Source organism: Mercenaria mercenaria, chromosome 14, assembly GCF_021730395.1.
Source record: "Mercenaria mercenaria strain notata chromosome 14, MADL_Memer_1, whole genome shotgun sequence".
Classification (NCBI taxonomy): domain Eukaryota; kingdom Metazoa; phylum Mollusca; class Bivalvia; order Venerida; family Veneridae; genus Mercenaria; species Mercenaria mercenaria.
The window spans coordinates 41,375,209-41,392,621 of NC_069374.1; the positions used below are offsets into that span (position 1 = coordinate 41,375,209).

The following is a 17,413-nucleotide window of genomic DNA, read 5'->3' on the forward strand; positions in this document are numbered from 1 at the left end:
AAAAAAAGACTAAACAAGCAAATTCGATGAATTGGAATCCGCCCCCCCCGAAAGGGTCAGAGTTGAGGAACGGCAAAAAAATATATCCAGCAAAAAGTTAAGAATGTTACCAAGAAGCAAATAATTTCATTAGTCAAAATCAAATTAAAAGAAAATGAATGGTTTGTTTGGGTGGGGCTGGGGGGGGGGGGGGGGTGAGGATACAACAGTTTACATGTTGATTATAAATATTGATAGAAAATGGAAAATGAAAAAAAAAAAAAAAAAAAAAAAAAAATGGCTGGGGTGGGACCAAGGTCAGGTGGTGACCAGGTGTAGGTACACAACAACACATGTTTATAAAAAATGTTCATGGAAAAGAATGAAAGAAGTTTAATGAAATTTTCCAATTGGTTGGTTTGTTATGTACAGATCTGTGGATTTTTAAACAATTAAAGGGCAATAACTATTGGAAAATTGACCAATCGAAAAAAAACTTGAAGGGCATCGTGGCAGTATCTTGGTTCATGTCTGTTTGAAGTTTGATGAAATTCTACCTGTTAGTTACTGAGAAATGGCTGCAGACAGACATTTTTTATTAAATCAAGAGCAATAACTCTGAGGGAAATTGACCAATCAAAAAAAAAACTTGACGGGCATCATCGCAGTATGTTGGTTCATGTTTATTTCAAGTTTCATGAAATTCTACCAAGTAGTTACTGAGAAATGGCTGCGGATGGACGGACGGACTGACGGACGGACAACGCCATTTCAATACCCCCCTCCCGATTTCATCGGCGGGGGATAATAAAATTGATAGCTTAATACAAAATGGTGCATAATTTCATCAAATTGAAAACAAGAGTTATGACACCTATATAATTTAGTTAGTATTATCATTGGGGATGCAAGTATGAAGTTTCATTCAGTTACAATGAGCAATAACAGAGAATGAGCTAGCTGAGAATTGTTAACAATGTGTCGACACATGCTGTCAACACAGCAGGTATCACAATAGCTCTACTGATTTTTGTCAAGCCAAGCTAAAAGTGACCTTTTGGGTTTGTTTATATAACTGATCAATTAGAACAGACTAAACCTCACCTTATTCCCAAGTACAAATGTATACATTTAACTTATCCCGAGTAAGTAACCTGTACTTACTTGAATAAGTGGTTCTCTGACCTAGAGGACTAGACTTACATTGTTTCCAATATCTTTTTTTAGTTCTGGCCGAAGCATTAAGAACATCTCATCCTCCATGTATGTCCAGGAATTCGGTTCAGATGGGTGCTCTAGATGACTAATAAAAGTTTTCATATCCCGTATATGTGCAACTCCTTCCTTCAATATGCCCTGAAATTCATTCTTTAAAACTAGAAGATGCTTTTGTAGAATAGCACATGTCTCTCCAAATGTAGAGCAGTAATAGGCAAGAAGTCAATAGGTCCAAGAGACACCAATGGTTGGCTGCAGTACGGATCATCTACTCGGCATGTCTAATCATCCCAAGTAGTTTCAACATTCTGGGCCTAGTGGTTCTCAAGTACTGGATTGGAAATGGTTTTCCATGTTCTGGCTCCTGTGACCTTGAACTTTGATTGAGTGACCCCAAAATCAATAGGGGTCATCTACTCTGCATGTCAAATCATCCTATGAAATTTCAACATTCTTCTCAAGTTAATGAGCGGAAAGAGTTTTCCATGTTCAGGCCCCTGTGACCTTGACCTTTGCTCAAATGACCCCAAAATTGATAAGGGTCATCTACTCTGTAAGTCCTATCACCTTAAGGTGATTGAAGGTTCTGGGTCAAATAGTTCTCAAGTTATTGATTGGAAATCCATGTGACCTTGATCTTTAATAGAGTCACCCCAAAATCAATTTAGGTCATCTACTTTGTAAGTCCAATCATCCTAAGAAGTTTCAACATTTTTAGTCAAGTAGTTCTTAAGTTATTGACCGGAAATGGTTCTCCATGTTTAGGCCACTGTGACCTTGACCTTTAACAGAGTGACTGCAAGAAGTCCAAGAGCCATTGATGGTTGGCTGCAATAGGGATTATCTACTCAGCATGTCAAATCATCCAATGAAGTTTCAACATTCTGGGTCAAGTGGTTCTCAAGTTATTGATCGGAAATATTTTTCCATGTTTAGGCCACCGTGACCTAGACCTTTAACTGAGTGACCCCAAAATCAATAGGGGTATTCTACTCTGCATGTCCAATCATCCTATGAAGTTTCAACATTCTGGGTCAAGTGGTTCTCAAGTTACTGATCGGAAATGGACTTCCATGTTCAGGCCCCTGTGACCTTGACCTCTGACAGAGTGAACCCCAAATCATTAGGGGTCGTCTACTCCATAACCCTATAATCCTATGAAGATTGAAGGTTCTAGGTCAAAATGGTTCCCCAGTTATTGATCGGAAATGGTTTTCCATGTTCAGGCCCTTGTGACCTTGACCTTTGATTGAGTAACCCTAAAAACATTAGGGGATGTCTACTCTATAAGCCCTATCAACCTATGAAGTTTGAAGGTTCTAGGTCAAATGGTTCTCCACTTATTGATCGAAAATAAAGTGCAAAAGGCAAAATCAATATGTGTGTGTGTGTGGGGGGGGGGGGGGGGGGGGGGGAAGGTGAGACATAATTATGCAGGTGAGACATAATTATGCAGTCATCTAAGTGTTCAGTTATAAATTCATAACATTGAAAAACATACAATTACCAGACAAACAGGGAAGTTCTTACAAGGTATAACACATGTATGGGATTTATAACTTTGAAAAAAACAGACCATTACCAGACAAACAGGGAAGTTCTAACAAGGTATAACACATACATTCCCTTACTGAATAAACAGATACTGCTCCATTTCAATGCCCGGCACATGTCACCTCATACTAGATAGAGAGATACTCCCTTATTTCAATACCTGGAACATTCCATACTAGATAGATAGTAGTGTATGCAGAATGGCAATCCCGTGCAACCGAAAAAAAAGACTAATAGTGACATACACCAAACTGTTAGACAAAAAAAGATTGTCTGAAGGGCACAAAAAGGTATATTGCCAGTCTGAGTTCTGAGACTGGACCGATCAATGACATCATCAAAATGGCGGCCAGGTTTGAAGGAATTCAATTCTTTGAACAATTTTGAAAGGGGGCCACCCAAGGATCATTCCTGTGAAGTTTGGTGTAATTCTGCTCAGTGATTTTCAAGAAGGTTTTTTTAGAAACTGTTGACGGCCGCACGACGGACATTAAGCGGTCATAAAGAACTAAAAAATCACAAATATTATGATACTAATTTAATAAAGATCGAGTATTATCTTTAACTGAGATCAAACTGTGAAAAACAAAAATGACACGAGGTGACACGCTTATTGCCTATAATTACTGGCAATTTGATCATAACAAAAATATGATCACACCTTTGGTTATCAGTTTGAACTGAGAAGCTCATGTCATTTTGTCTTTTTTGACCCAGTTGAAAATAATCAACGAAAACATTAACTCAATAATAATAACAAAATTTCCAATTGCATACTTTATAATACTATGTGTGAAGCACGAGGTGGTTTTGATTTTTTGTTTGGAAAAAAAAAAACGATTACGGCCTTAAAAAAAACACGGGGGAGGAATTTTACAGAGACTCGGTTGGGGAGGTATCAGTTACAGATTTAGGATGCTTCGTACGATTCCGGAAAACTACAGCATTGGGAGGTTAATAAAGCTGTTGGTATTTTTTTCCAAAAGAGGGGTAAAATTTTTTCTTTTTTCAAAAAAAAAAATTGTGTTTTTGTCATTGTTGCACTTGTTAGACTGGTTTAAACCCGTGAAACGAGTATATTGATGTAACAAGTTTTTTATGAAAAAAAAAAATTTTTGATAAAAATATCTAAAAAATTGTTTAAAATATTCTAACCGTTTTTCTGCAAATTTGCATTGTTAAAAACCCTCTTCAGCATGGACTTATAAAACGATTTTGAAAATTTGGGGTTGATCTAATTTTCGGGGTTTTATAAATTTCATTTTAGCCGGATATTTACAGTTGTGGGGGTGCTGTTTTAAAGTTTTAAAATTAGGAGATACCTTTTCCTTCTTCAGGATTCTGTTTTTTTAAATTAAATATCAAAACATTTTTCTGATTTGGGCAGTCGTATTTTTAAAATGGCGTTGCTTTACGGTTTAAAACCAGGAAAAAAAGGGGAAAGATGTCGTTGGATTGTCAAAAATACAATTGATGAAAAGTTATGATACAATTATGCAGGCTCTCCCATCCTTTTCCATGCAAATTGACCGATGTTTGAACAACCCCTTAAATAATGGGTTGTTTAAATGTTTTTCATAACCTCTAAAAAATCACCAAAAAGGGGGAGCGAAATCGAAAAATTTTTAAGGGGTATTATTTTTACATGTTTAAATACTTTTTCAAATCAAAAAAGAGAGTGATTTACTATTTTATAAGGTAACCCTAATTTTTGAAAACCCAAATTTAAATTTTAACGTGTCGCTTTACGCAATGCCTACAGTCCTGGCCCTCCCTTCAATGGCGCACAGCCCCTGAAAACCCTTGCCACCGTCATCACCAAGACAAGACGCATTACCTTTAATGAAAACCTGAAAAAAATACCCAAATTTAGCTTGAATTGCATAAAAATCCTCTTTAAATGTTTAAAAGTTTTTAATAGCCATTTGTTTTGTGCTGTTACAAATCTTTTTTGCGCAGATCATATCGCTTGCGGGGCACTTACCCCCTGCAAGAGACTATAAATTCAATGGTTGCCCCAACAGAAACACTTTAATGTTTAACAAAAAAGAACTTTTGTTTTTTAAAAAGAATTTTTATTGAATTGCTTTTGTCATGAAAAAAGCCAATTTTTTCTTAAGTTCATTTACCGATTCCGGAGGATTTTTTTAAAGTTTTTAGTAATTTAAAATCGTTGATAAAGCACCATGCCAAACTTTCTGAAGCAGGAAATGTTTGCGCTTAAAATGTGCATAAACGGGTATTTTATAAGTTTTAAAAGTGCAACACGATCAATGCAATTGGTGTTATGGATCTTACTTTAGATAAAAAAACAAGTTTCCTTTGAAAATGTTTATATTCATTTTAATTTTTTTTAATCAATTTTAGAATTTCAAAATTAAAAAAACACTTTATATTTTGTTACATTTAAAAAAAAATCCCGATTTTCGATACTAATTCATTTTACCCCGGGATGTAATGTCAAAAGAATTCCAAAAATATCATCCTAAAATCGAAACACATCAGAGAAGCCCCCCAAAAACCTAAATTCATAAACCCGGAAAAAAAAGCCCAGTTGATTTTTACCTCGTATTATAACTGCATCCCAAAAGGGGTCTTATCGTGCAAATGAAATAAAATATGGTTAAAACAATTTTTTCAACTTTTTTAGAAATTTTTCTTAAAAAAATTGGGGATTTTTCTTAAACGCGTAGACTCAATATATTTTACGTTTTTAAACCATGCCCACGATTCATCCCATTGATCTAGAGAAACAATTTTCTTTTGAAAAAAGAATAAATTTTTACATTTTTTTTTGGCAAACAAAACACCGAAAAGGTTTTTTTATCCTCCGAATGCGTAACGTTATCCGGAATAGTAACATACCCCAAAATCTTAAATGATACCCTCCACAAGAGCTCGTGTAACGTTCCTCCCCCGTTTAAATACATTAAACTTTTTTTAATCAAGAATGTTTTCACACCTTTCTACAACTTTTTTAATTGACAAACGAACAATTATTATTCTAATAAGTATCATTTAATATCAATTAGGTAACTAAAAAATGCTTTGAAAAAAAGAGCCCCGGGATCGTCCCCGAGCAAATGGTAAAGTTTCTTTCAAATATGAAAAATTTAAGAAAGTAGGTCGTGGGTCCCCTTAGGGTCACTGAAAGTCACAAGTTTCAAATGTTTTACTGAGCTAAAATTTTAAAGAAAGTGGTCTGTAGTCACATTCAGGTCAAAAAGTCATTTTTAAATTTGGTGTGCAAATTTATTTGTCCCAAAATATCATGTTCTTTTTTTTAAAAAAAAATAGGTATAGGTCAAGGTCAAAGTCAATGGGTGGACCTTAAATTCTTGGGGCATCAGGTAATTATAAAAAAAGTCTGGGAAAAAATCAAAAAATTTTTTAAAGTATTTTCCCAATAACCAAAAAAAAAGTGCCCCCCCGGGGGGCAGGGCCTCTTTTCCCTGGGGGCATAATTTAAAACAATCTTTTTAGAGCCCCACTGGCATGCTACTCCAAGTATCAAAGGGCCCCGGGTTTTGAATTTTTCAGAAAAGAATTTTTAAAAAAAAAAATTCCCTAACAAGTCTATGTAAAATTTGGGCCCCCCGGGGGGGGGCCACTTTTCCCCAAGGGTAATTTTTGAACAATTTGAAAGGGGCCCCATAGGGAAATGCTACATACCAAAATCTAGGCAATTTTTGTGGTTTAGACAAGAAGATTTTTTTAAGTTTTTTTCCATATAAGGCAAGGGGTTTCAATTTTAGCGGAAAAATTTTTTTCCATGTTTGGCCCGGGCCCTTGACCTTTCCAGATGACACAAAATCAAAAGGGTTCTGCTCTCTACCAATCACCCTATAATTTAAAAAACTTTGGGCAAGTGGTTCCAATTTTTGTTGGAAAGGGTTTTTCCTTTTTCGGCCCCTTTGACCTTGACCTTCCAAGGACCCCAAAATCTCGGGGTTTCAGACAAGAAGTTTTTTTAATTTTTTTTTCCCTATATAAGGTCGTGGTTTTAAAAATTTTTACTGGAAATTTTTTTTCCAGTTCACCTCGTGACCTTGCCCTTTTTGATGGATAACCCCCAAAAAAATAGGGGTCTTACTTGTACGTTATCACCCTATAAAGTTTAGGTTTAGGTCAAATGGTTTCAAGTTATTGACCGGAATGGTTTTCCTGTTCTGTACTGTGACCTTGAATTTTTAATGAGTGCCCCCAAAATCAATGGATAATTACTCTCATGCTTAACATCTTATAAAGTTTCAACTTTCGATCAAGGGGTTTCAAGTTATTGTTTGGGAAAGGGTTTTCCATGTTGGGCCCCCTTGCCTTTGCCCTTTCCAGAGTGCCCGAAATCAATGGGGGTCATCTTGCATGTAATCATAGTGAAGTTTAAAACATTCGGGGGTAAGTGGTTCTAAATTTTATGATCGAATGTTCGGCCCCCTGACCTTATTTTAGGAGTGACCCCAAAAACAATGGGGCGTAAAATCGATCCTTCCCCCCTATGAAGTTTAAAGGTTCTAGTCAAAGGGTTTTCTAAATTTAGGGCCCAGAAATGGTTTTTTCATGTTCTGCCCCTGTGCCCTTAACTTTAATAGAGTGCCCCAAAATCAATAGGGGTCACTACCTGCAGCAAAAATCATTTTCTGGTTTCAACATTCTGGGTCAAGGGGTTTTTAAGTTATTGTTTGGAAATGGTTTCCATTTTCCCGGCCCCGTGCCCTTCCCTTTCCAAGTCCTCAAAATAATAGGGTCATCATTCCCCATGCAAAAAATCTTATGAAGTTTCAACATTCGGGGGTCAATTTTCTAAGTATTGATGGAAAATGGTTTTTTTCCATGTTCGGGCCCTGTGCCCAAATTTTGAGGGAGTGCCCCCAAAAACAATAGGGTTTCTCCATAAGCCCTGCCCCCTTTTGAAGTTTGAAAGTTCTAGGTCAAAGGGTTTTCCCCGTTATTGATGGAAAATTGAAGGTGACAGACGGACAAAAGGTGGCAGGGCAAAAATTTTTTAAACAGCCGGGATGGGCATTTTTTGTAGGGTCCCCCAATTTTTCATACAAAAATTGGGGTGAAGTCATGCAAACTTAGAAATCATGTATTTCTCAAAAACCTATTTTTGGCATTCTCCCCTAAAAATTGGGTTTTAGAAAAAAAACTTAGTGCTGAAGGGGTTTCAAATACGGCAGTCTCGGGGCAATTCTGGGGCCCGGGGTTTTGCCGAGGGGGGTGACCCCTGAAAAAAGAAATGAAATTGGGGAAAATTCGCGGGGAGTCACAAAATGACCGTTTTGGGAGATGCCACTGACTGCAGGTGCTTTTAGAAAGGTCAGCTGTAGACCAAAAACCGAGGGGCGGGAGCCTACAAAAGGGCTGAGGTCGGGTCAAATGAAATTTTTTTAAAAATATGGTCCTTTTTCTCAAGAAAAACTTTAATTTTTGAAATGTTTGATGATCTGCCTGGTTTCTAGAAGACAAAGTTTTCCCAAAGCAATAAAAGCCCCTTTTTGGAAGCCTTTGTTATTTTTGCTGCCATAGGAAGACTATTTATATTGAAATTTAATTGAAAATGCTGATATTCCCCAAAAACCCTCCCATCTTAAAGCGGGTTTCATGAAAAAAATTTCTTGTATTTTAAAGTTAACAAATTACCTTAAAAAGATAGGGGACGACACCAGAGAGAAAAAATGACCCAATATTTACATATGTTTTCTATATCACACTTTTTTAAAAAAAAAAATCTCTTACACCCCATCATTTATAAATAGTGATTTTCCCCTTTTTGCCTTTTTGGGTCCAAGAAAATTTGGGGGAAAATTGGGGGGTTTCACTCTTGTTTTGGGAAATTTTGACAAAAAACAACATTAAGTATTATACTTTTTTCTTGGAAATGGGGTTTGAAATCATTTTTTGCTGCAAAACCCTGTTTTTATTTTTTTTAGTTGCTCAGAATTTGGAAAATTGGTACAAATTGCATATCACGGGGGGTTTTAAATTTTCCCGAAGAATACCCCTTTTGTATGTCAATCATACATAAACACGCCACTTCAAAACTGTCCCTTCAGGAAAACCCCTTTGTTGCAAACTTTCTTTACAAAAAATTGTTGTTTTTCAAAGGGGAAACGCTTTTAAAAAAAAAACAGAGCTATCCAAAGGTGATGAAGCCCCGCATGCATGACACAGTACTAGCAATTTTTCCACACAATTGCATAATTATGTGGACTGATTAATAACTGTATTAAAGGTAGAAAAAAAAACAAAGTCCCTAATATGCGAATATTTTCAAAAGAAAAAAGCATCATGCACAAAGGGGTGGTAATGATCATTTTGTTAAGTTTATTTTAAAATTGTGTCAAGGGTTGGAAATTAGGGCCCTACAAGATTGCATATGCAGACGATGTCATGATTTAACAAAAAACAAATCCCAAAATCTGCAATTTTTGTTTTTGAAAGAACTAAAAATCCCATACAACAGTTTTTTAGATTACTTGGGAAGTTTATTAAATTTGGGCAAGGGATGAGGAATATGGTGTGCACAAATTGTGTCATTATGATATGGGAATTTGGTGGCGATGCTTCAAGTGTTGTTGGGGTTTTGTGTTGTCACCTTTCCCCTTTCGCCTCCACGTGGAGTTTGGTGAAAAGGAGCCCAGTGCGTAAGTCTTTCCCCGCCATAATAGCCCCTTCAGACAAGCCCTTTTGCGTGTCTCCCAGTTGGCCAATGGAATGAGCACCTGCCCTAGCGAACTGAGGGGACTCGGGGGAGGTCTGCCCCGAAATGTGGCATGCCAGGCCCCGGGGTGTGGGAAAGCCCCGATGCCTATGAACAGCCCCCACTATGGGACAAATAGCCCGGTTCCCCGGAAAGGTTTTAATCGGAACAAGGGTTGAGGTAACCCCCAAAGAAAACCCAGAAGTTTTAAAAAGAGGGCCGGGGCCTTTGGGACTCTCTTAACGAACCCCAACACCCTGAATATCGCTTGATTAACAGCCATCCGGTATTCAACAATGTGGGGTTTAATCTTGAGGCCCCCCAGGGGGTTCCTGCCGGGCTTGAGCCCCACAGAGTCCCCCCACAGCTATGGGGGCCCCCCCTTTAATCCCCAAAAAAGCAAAAAGAAAAAGGGGAACTACCAGGGAAGAACAATCCCCATCAACCTTTTAGGGGTAGTTGGAAGCAGGGGTGTCTTCAAAAAGAAAGTGAACTTTAGCTATCCCCAGAAAAGATTCAAAGTCTGTTGATTCAGGAAAATCCCCCACACAGAGAAAACCTTTAAAGTCAGAGGATACAGTGTTTCCCCTGTGACAGAATTGGCAGACGAAAAGGAGGCATCGACATGGTAGGAAAAAACTCAGCGTGTCCAGCAAACCCCCATAGGGGTACTCCGTTTCCCTTCTGAGCCCCAGAAAGAACGGTTTTATTGAAATTTGTGAACAAACCCCAAGGACAAAGCCGTCCCTTTAAAAGTTACAAGAGCAAGCAGGTTCATCATTGTGGAGACTTTAACAGCACCACAAAGGGGGAAATTACCACATAAATGGAGGGAAAGTGGAGACCCGGCAAGATGATAACAAACTAAACTCATCAAAAGCCCGAGTCCCCCCAAATTTTTACTCCAGAAGCTGGGAAAAACATAACCCCTATCGCTTTATGTACTGAGACATACATGGACTATCAAGGGGAAGTCAATGAAAACTGGGGAGCGACCATTGCCAGTCCCAAATAATGGGCCGTAAGCCTCACATCACCAAATCCCCCGATTGGGAAATACAAAAACCCGGTGGGGCCTTTTTACCAAAAGGGGAGGATGGCTCTGTAAAGCACAGAGTGGGAGGGAGAGCATCAACCGGGGTTTTCAAAGATTCACGCCCGTATACTTAAGGTGCTTTCTAAAGGGGACAAGAAAGGACTATAAGCCCCCTGGGGTTAGTTGGAGAATTTAAGGAAAGTTTATCAGAGCCGGGGGGAAAGCAGAAAACAATCCCCCACAAGAAAGTAACCCTTCTTACCAAACCCAAGGGCCAAATTCCCCAGGAAAAAACGGGGCACAGAGGAAGAGCTGGGGAAACAAAAAAGCCTGTCAATAGAGTGAGGGCCAAAAGGTGGGGTTGCGGAAGCGAAAGATAAAAAACAGGAAAAGGCTCGTACTTTGGAAAGGAATGGTGAAATGTTTTTTTACGGGTAAACAAACGGCAAACATTTTGCCCTAACTACAAAAATGTTTCAACACCCCCCCAACAGGGAAAACAAAAGGGGGCCCCAAGGGAAAAAAGGGAAGGCAGACAAGCCAAGGGCACCGAAAGCATGAAGCAGGTTTTTAAACTGCATAACACAGACCCCTTAGGCATTTTAAGCAAAGAATCTCCCGGACCAATGGAGTCACAAATGAAAAAGCGACCATCTAGCATAAGCAATTTTAAAATCTGGGGAAAATTTCAACTACGCGGGCAAAGGCGCTTCCAAAATTGGAAAGAGGCGGTCACGATCCCCTCCACAAGAAAGGGAAGGACCCAAAAAAAGGGTGCAAGCTACCCCCCAATCAGCAACCAGCTGTGTTGGAAAGACCTGGAGAGGATTGTAAATCACCCCCTTTAAATGGTACGGAATAAAAACCCATTCGCAATCAACAAGCGGCTTTCGACAATTTCCACTAGGGCCAGCCCCCCCCCCTTTTCTTTGCAAGAGATAGAGGATCCCAAAAGCAAAAGTCATGCTTACAGTGGGTTTACTGCAGAGGGCGGTTGACAAAGTCTGGAATGGACTCCTCTCAACTGATGAGGATGGAGTACAAAGGGCACATGCTGGGTGGTTTAAATCATACCCCCCCAAAGGAACAAAATCAGTTTAAAAACATTCCACCCTAGGAAGTTCCCTTTGCGTCATGGTGCCCCCAAGGGGGAGTTTTTCCCCTACACTTTCTTGTTTTATCAATGTTGGGGTTAACTCGAAAGAAGTTAAGGTGCTCTCTCCTGACTCTGGTGTTATGGGGTAGAAGACTGCCCTACGCCACATAAGGATCAAAGAAGCCTCAAAAATTTCAGTTGGGGGTGAAATTGGGTGTATCGATCATAAGAGAACTCCAAACAAATTCTCCTGTGTAAAGCAGGGGGGGAAAATCAAGATGGGAAATACTTCGCTGATTGAAGCAGACAGGGAAAAAACCTTGGGGGACTTTTACAAAGGTACCGGAACCCCACTTTGTCAAGCAGAGGGAAGGCCCAAAGGAAGCTTGCCATGTTCCCAAACTTGTGGAACAACGTGGGGGGCAAATGAGCAAATACCAAAACAGATATCGGGAACGTGAGACCCATTAGAGTATAGCTCAACTGCTAGGCCACCACTGCCAAAAAAACCAACGGCTTTGACAAGGGTTTAGAACCAAAACCTTTTTCGGGCAGATAGGGGTCAAAACTTACACCAATCTCCTTCATGGAAAGCTAACGGGGACACAGTTACAAGCAGAAACTGCAAAGGTTCTGCTTTAAAAGAGAAGTTAGGGGCTTTTTAAGACCATCCCATAAAGCCAAGCTGATGGTACACAAAGAAAGGTAAATGTAGCAGCTTATACAGAGGGAAAGAAATCAACCCAGGTTCAAAACTGACTGAGAGATCCCTGGTAGTGAAAATTAAAACCCACAGCGAGATCTGTCCTCGTGACTGTGAGACTTCGTTTTGTCTTGACCCCAGGGAAACAAGAGGATAAGGCATTCGGTAAACCTCACACTTTCTATGTCAATAAGAATCCCCCGGGAATCATGACCATGTTTTTAGGAAAGATCGACGCGCCCTCAAAGATGGAGAAGCGGGTTTTTTTCAATACCTTGGCAAGAGAGAAACATCATGCCCACAGGAAAACAGCAGCAAGGCAGAGACTGAGCACATAAAGGCGGGTTTAATGGTTTTAAGCCGGCAGAAAAAAGTCCCAGTGCTTTCTCACGCCTGTTGCTGGGCTCTGTCAACAATAAAGTCCGCGTGCAAAGAAGCAGGCTGTCCCGCGTACCTTGGGATTTCCTCCCTTTTGGCTTTCGCTAAAAGGGGGGCCCCCTGGCTCTGGGCTCGTCGCCCCCCAAAAACCTTGGTTCGGGGTCCCTCTCGGCCAAAAAAGGAAAAGGGTGGAGGAAAAATGTTTTCTCCCTTGATCGGTCTAAAAGTGATGTGGCGGGCCCCCTCGGGCCCCCAAGCTCGCCCCTTCAAGAAAAAGGCGGCTCATGCCCCTTGTCCGTGGTGGGTTTTCGGCATTCTTCTTGGCGCCCCGGGGCGAGCTGCGCTTGGGTGATAGATCCTCAATCCCCGCGTATGGGGGCTTGGATTGCGGCAAACCCCAATTTTCATCGGGCTAGGTCTGCGTTGTCCGACAAAAGAAAAAAGTAAAAAAAAACAAAGCCCTTATCTGCTTTTTTTTTTGGACCTAACATGCCCCATGCCCAACTTTTGTTCTGTCCTTGTGTGTTTCTTAATTGTGTCAAGGGGGTAAGGGGATGGGGCGACAAAGACTGGCTACTGCGAAGAAGAAGGAGACCGAGAGACAACAACTAAAACCCTTAAAACCCCCCCTTTAAATTTGTTGTGTGGGGTAAAAAATTTTCTTTCCTCCAAAACAAAAGGGGCCATACACTGATCAAAAACAATTATCCTATGAAGTTTGACAACTGTAAGTCACAGTGTTCTTTTGTTCAATTACAGAAATCATGGCTTTTCATCCTTAAATAACAGACCCATTATTCGCCTCTTCCCAATCCAAAAATATATTTTTTTTCCCAATGTGGCAGAGACACTTCCCAAAATGCAAGATTTCCCAAAATCGGCAACCAAACCAAATGTTCTGATTAGTTTTATATTTTAGATTCGGAGGAAGTTTTTGTCTGGTATCAATTTTTGTCACTCTATAGCTAACAGACACACAGTCCCGCATGTTACCCACATTACAAGTCTACTGTTCCGTGGTCTGGATTTTAGTCCATGTTTCGGGAGATAAAATTTTATTTGTCTTGTGTTTACTTCCACTTCCGATAGATTATTTTTTTTCCAAAATGTCACGTAATGAGACATACAAAAAGCAAATCTATCAAGTTTTCGTGTGACAGTATCAAAAGAAAATCAGAGGTCAATGTTCGAACTATTGGTAAAAAAAGAGACCCTAAAATTGAGGTACCATTTAATAATACCATCGAAAAACGGCACTGAGATACCCCTACCTTTACTATTTTCAACACTGTTACCACCGTGAAAGATCCCTAAGCTGTTTCATCTAAGTTAACCACGAGAGGTTCCTACTGGTTTCCAACATGATTACAACTGAGTAGGTACCTACTGGTTCCACTACTGTGAAATCATTTAAATTCGCTGGTATTAAAATTCGCAGCAAACGTGAAACAAGAAAACCGGGGGGTTTTTCGTGTGGGGTTTAATTCAAGCATTTCAATTTAAAATGAAAAAATAAAGTAAAAAAATAATAATAGTGCGGTCCTTGAAATTTGCGCATCGGACCCAAGCAAGAATATGCAAAATTCGTCCTACGCAATAAAACTGATTCACAGTATACAGTTACCACCGCGAAGATCCTTTCTGTTTCCAACTATGTTACCACCGAGGAGGTACCTACTGTTTCCAACTATGATACTACGGAGGAGGTACCTACTGTTTCCAACTATGATACTACCGAGGAGGTACCTACTGTTTCCAACTATGTTACCACCGAGGAGGTACCTACTGTTTCCAACTATGTTACCACCGAGGAGGTACCTACTGTTTCCAACAATGTTACCACCGAGGAGGTACCTACTGTTTCCAACTATGTTACCACCGAGGAGGTACCTATTGTTTCCAACTATGTTACCACCAAGGAGGTACCTACTGTTTTCAACTATGTTACCACCGATGAGGTACCTACTGTTTCCAACAATGTTACCACCAAGGAGGTACCTACTGTTTCCAACTATATTGTTACCATACCACCTAGGAGGTACCTACTGTTTCCAACTATGTTATGTAACCACTGAGGAGGTATCTACTGTTTCCAACTATGTTACCACCGAGGAGGTACCTACTGTTTCCAACTATGTTACCACCGAGGAGGTACCTACTGTTTCCAACTATGTTACCACCGAGGAGGTACCTACTGTTTCCAACTATGTTACCACCGAGGAGGTACCTACTGTTTCCAACTATGTTACCACCGAGGAGGTACCTACTGTTTCCAACTACGTTACCACCGAGGAGGTACCTACTGTTTCCAACTACGTTACCACCCAGGAGGTACCTACTGTTTTCAACTAGTTACCACGAGGAGTACCTACTGTTTCCAACCTACGTTACCACCCAGGCGGTACTATCTGTTCCAACTTCGTTACCCACAGAGGAGGTACCTACTGTTTTTCAACAATTTTCCACCCAGGAGGTACCGAATTTATACTGTTTTTCCAACTATGTTACCACCGAGGAGTACAGACTGTTTTCCAACTATGTTACCACCGAGGAGGTACATACTGTTTCCAACTATTACCACCCAGGAGTACTACTGTTTCCAATATGTTACCACCGAGAGTACCTACTGTTTCCAACTATGTTAACCACACAGGAGTACCTAAACGTTTCCCAACTATTACCACCGAGGAGGTACCACGTTTTCCACTACGTTTACCACCAAGGCGGGACCTACTGTTTCCAAACTACGTTACCACCAAGGAGGTACCTACTGTTTCCAACTACGTTACCACCAAGGAGGTACCTACTGTTTCCAACAATGTTACCACCCAGGAGGTACCTACTGTTTCCAACTATGTTACCACCAAGGAGGTACCTACTATTTCCAACACTGTTGACAGTGCTGTGCCTGATGAAAAATAAAGTGCTGTAAAAATCAAATTTAAATTGAAAATACTAATTACTATTCAAAAATATACACTAGTACCAATCTTTCAATGAAAAGTTTTTTTTCCCAAAATGGACAATTATTGCACATAAATTTCCCAATTTGAAAGGCCAGGGCCTCTTCCCAATTTCCTGATGAAAAGTCCTGGAAATGGTTTACTATGACCTTAAGCTCTAACCCCAAAGTGAAATGGACCATCTACTGACTATCAGCAATTACCCTATGAAGTATGATGACTGTAGACTAAGTATGGATTGAGACTTATTAAGGTCACTTGACCATGACATTGAACTACCTGACGACCAAAAAACAATAGGGTCTTTACTGGACCACAGGCAATCACAAATAATGGATTTGATATGTGAAAATAAACATTCTCTATTTGTTGACCAGAAACCAAATGTTCTACCGACTAACTGACATACAGACAATGAGCAAATAATAACACCCTCTTCTTTGAAGGGTGGCTTAAAAATGTAAACACAGGACTATGGACATAGGACTATGCACTAATAGCTAAATCTGAACACTTGATTCAGCTGAGCTAATATTCAACAAGAAATAAATATGAATTTACTCTACAGAACACAGCCTGGAAATATTATTCTATCTGCCCCATAATTATTATAGAAGAAGTCCTTGCCCCAGTTCTTGTATGCTTTCCAGTTTGGTACTATATCTGAAACAATTACTGGCCTGAAATGAAACAAGATAGCCATGAATTACTTCTGATATTACATGAAAACTTAATCAAACATATATCGTACACAACAAATTCGATGATGGTATCCCCCGCCGAAAGGGTTTGTGGAGAGAATGGCAAAAATATATTTCCGCAAAAAAGTAAGGATGTTACATATAAACATAATAATTTCATAGCAAAATCAATTTAACAGAAAACAAATGTTTAAATAAAGAGTTCATACTAAATGTATGCACACTTTGATCCTGACAAACAGAATAAATTTTGAATGGGATATGCCGTACTGTAATAAGCTTAGCTTTTAAAATTAAATGCAGTTATTGAAATGTGAGCTTGAAGTTTAACTGTAACGAAATGTCTTTGAGTAGTTGGCCACCAGGTGTTGCTGTTTAACAAGTACATCAAGAACTATAGAACAGCTGTCCTTAAGAGGAACACAGGGTAAGAAATTTGAAACCATGGCTGAAGGGCAAGTTAGGGCATCACAACTTAGTAACATGTTGAAGGTTCTGAACATTTAAAAATTTATTATAAATTGATAATATATATATGTAAAAATTATTTTTTTAAGGTGGGTGGGGAGCAGGGTAACGGGAGAGGAAACAAAATTTCACATGTTTGAATATAAATATTGATTGAAAATTAAAAATGAAAACAAAAAAAAAAAAAAAAAAAAAAGGGGTTTTATAAAAGGGTAATTGGGGGGGGGGGGGGGGGGGGCAGAGGAATGCATGAAACCATGGGGGGCAGGACAGGGAGAAGTGAGGTGGGGAAATGGTACAACTTGAAGGTTAGGTATATTTAAGATAAAGAAGAAATGAAATTTTTTTTGGGGGGGGGGGTTGGGCGGGGGGGGGTGACCAAGGCAAGATGGTGACCAGGTGTGGGTTTCAATTCACATGTTTAAAAAAATGTTCACAGATAAGATGAAAAGAAAAAGTTTTAATGAAATTTCTTGCAAATGAAAGTTGTTTATGTACAAATATGTGGATTTTTAGACAATTAAAGGGCAATAACTCTAAAGTTACAAAGAAACCCGTATAAAATTGTCTGGCACAACCACATTATAGTGCTAAAATTCTGTTTCATAGATCTA

General features: G+C 39.4%; 1 protein-coding gene across 1 annotated transcript in view; it reads right to left on the reverse strand.

Annotated features, from left to right (window-relative positions):
- Positions 1-17,413, reverse strand: part of LOC123527402 (uncharacterized) — a 168,468-nt gene that overhangs the window by 46,345 nt on the left and 104,710 nt on the right. Inside the window, exons 4-8 of the mRNA XM_053522602.1 lie at positions 16,197-16,310; positions 15,402-15,593; positions 14,428-14,665; positions 4,512-4,601; positions 1,183-1,335 (exon numbers count right to left, since the gene is read on the reverse strand). Of these exons, the coding sequence (XP_053378577.1) occupies positions 1,183-1,335; positions 4,512-4,601; positions 14,428-14,665; positions 15,402-15,593; positions 16,197-16,310 (787 nt within the window). The remainder of the gene's footprint in view (positions 1-1,182; positions 1,336-4,511; positions 4,602-14,427; positions 14,666-15,401; positions 15,594-16,196; positions 16,311-17,413) is intronic.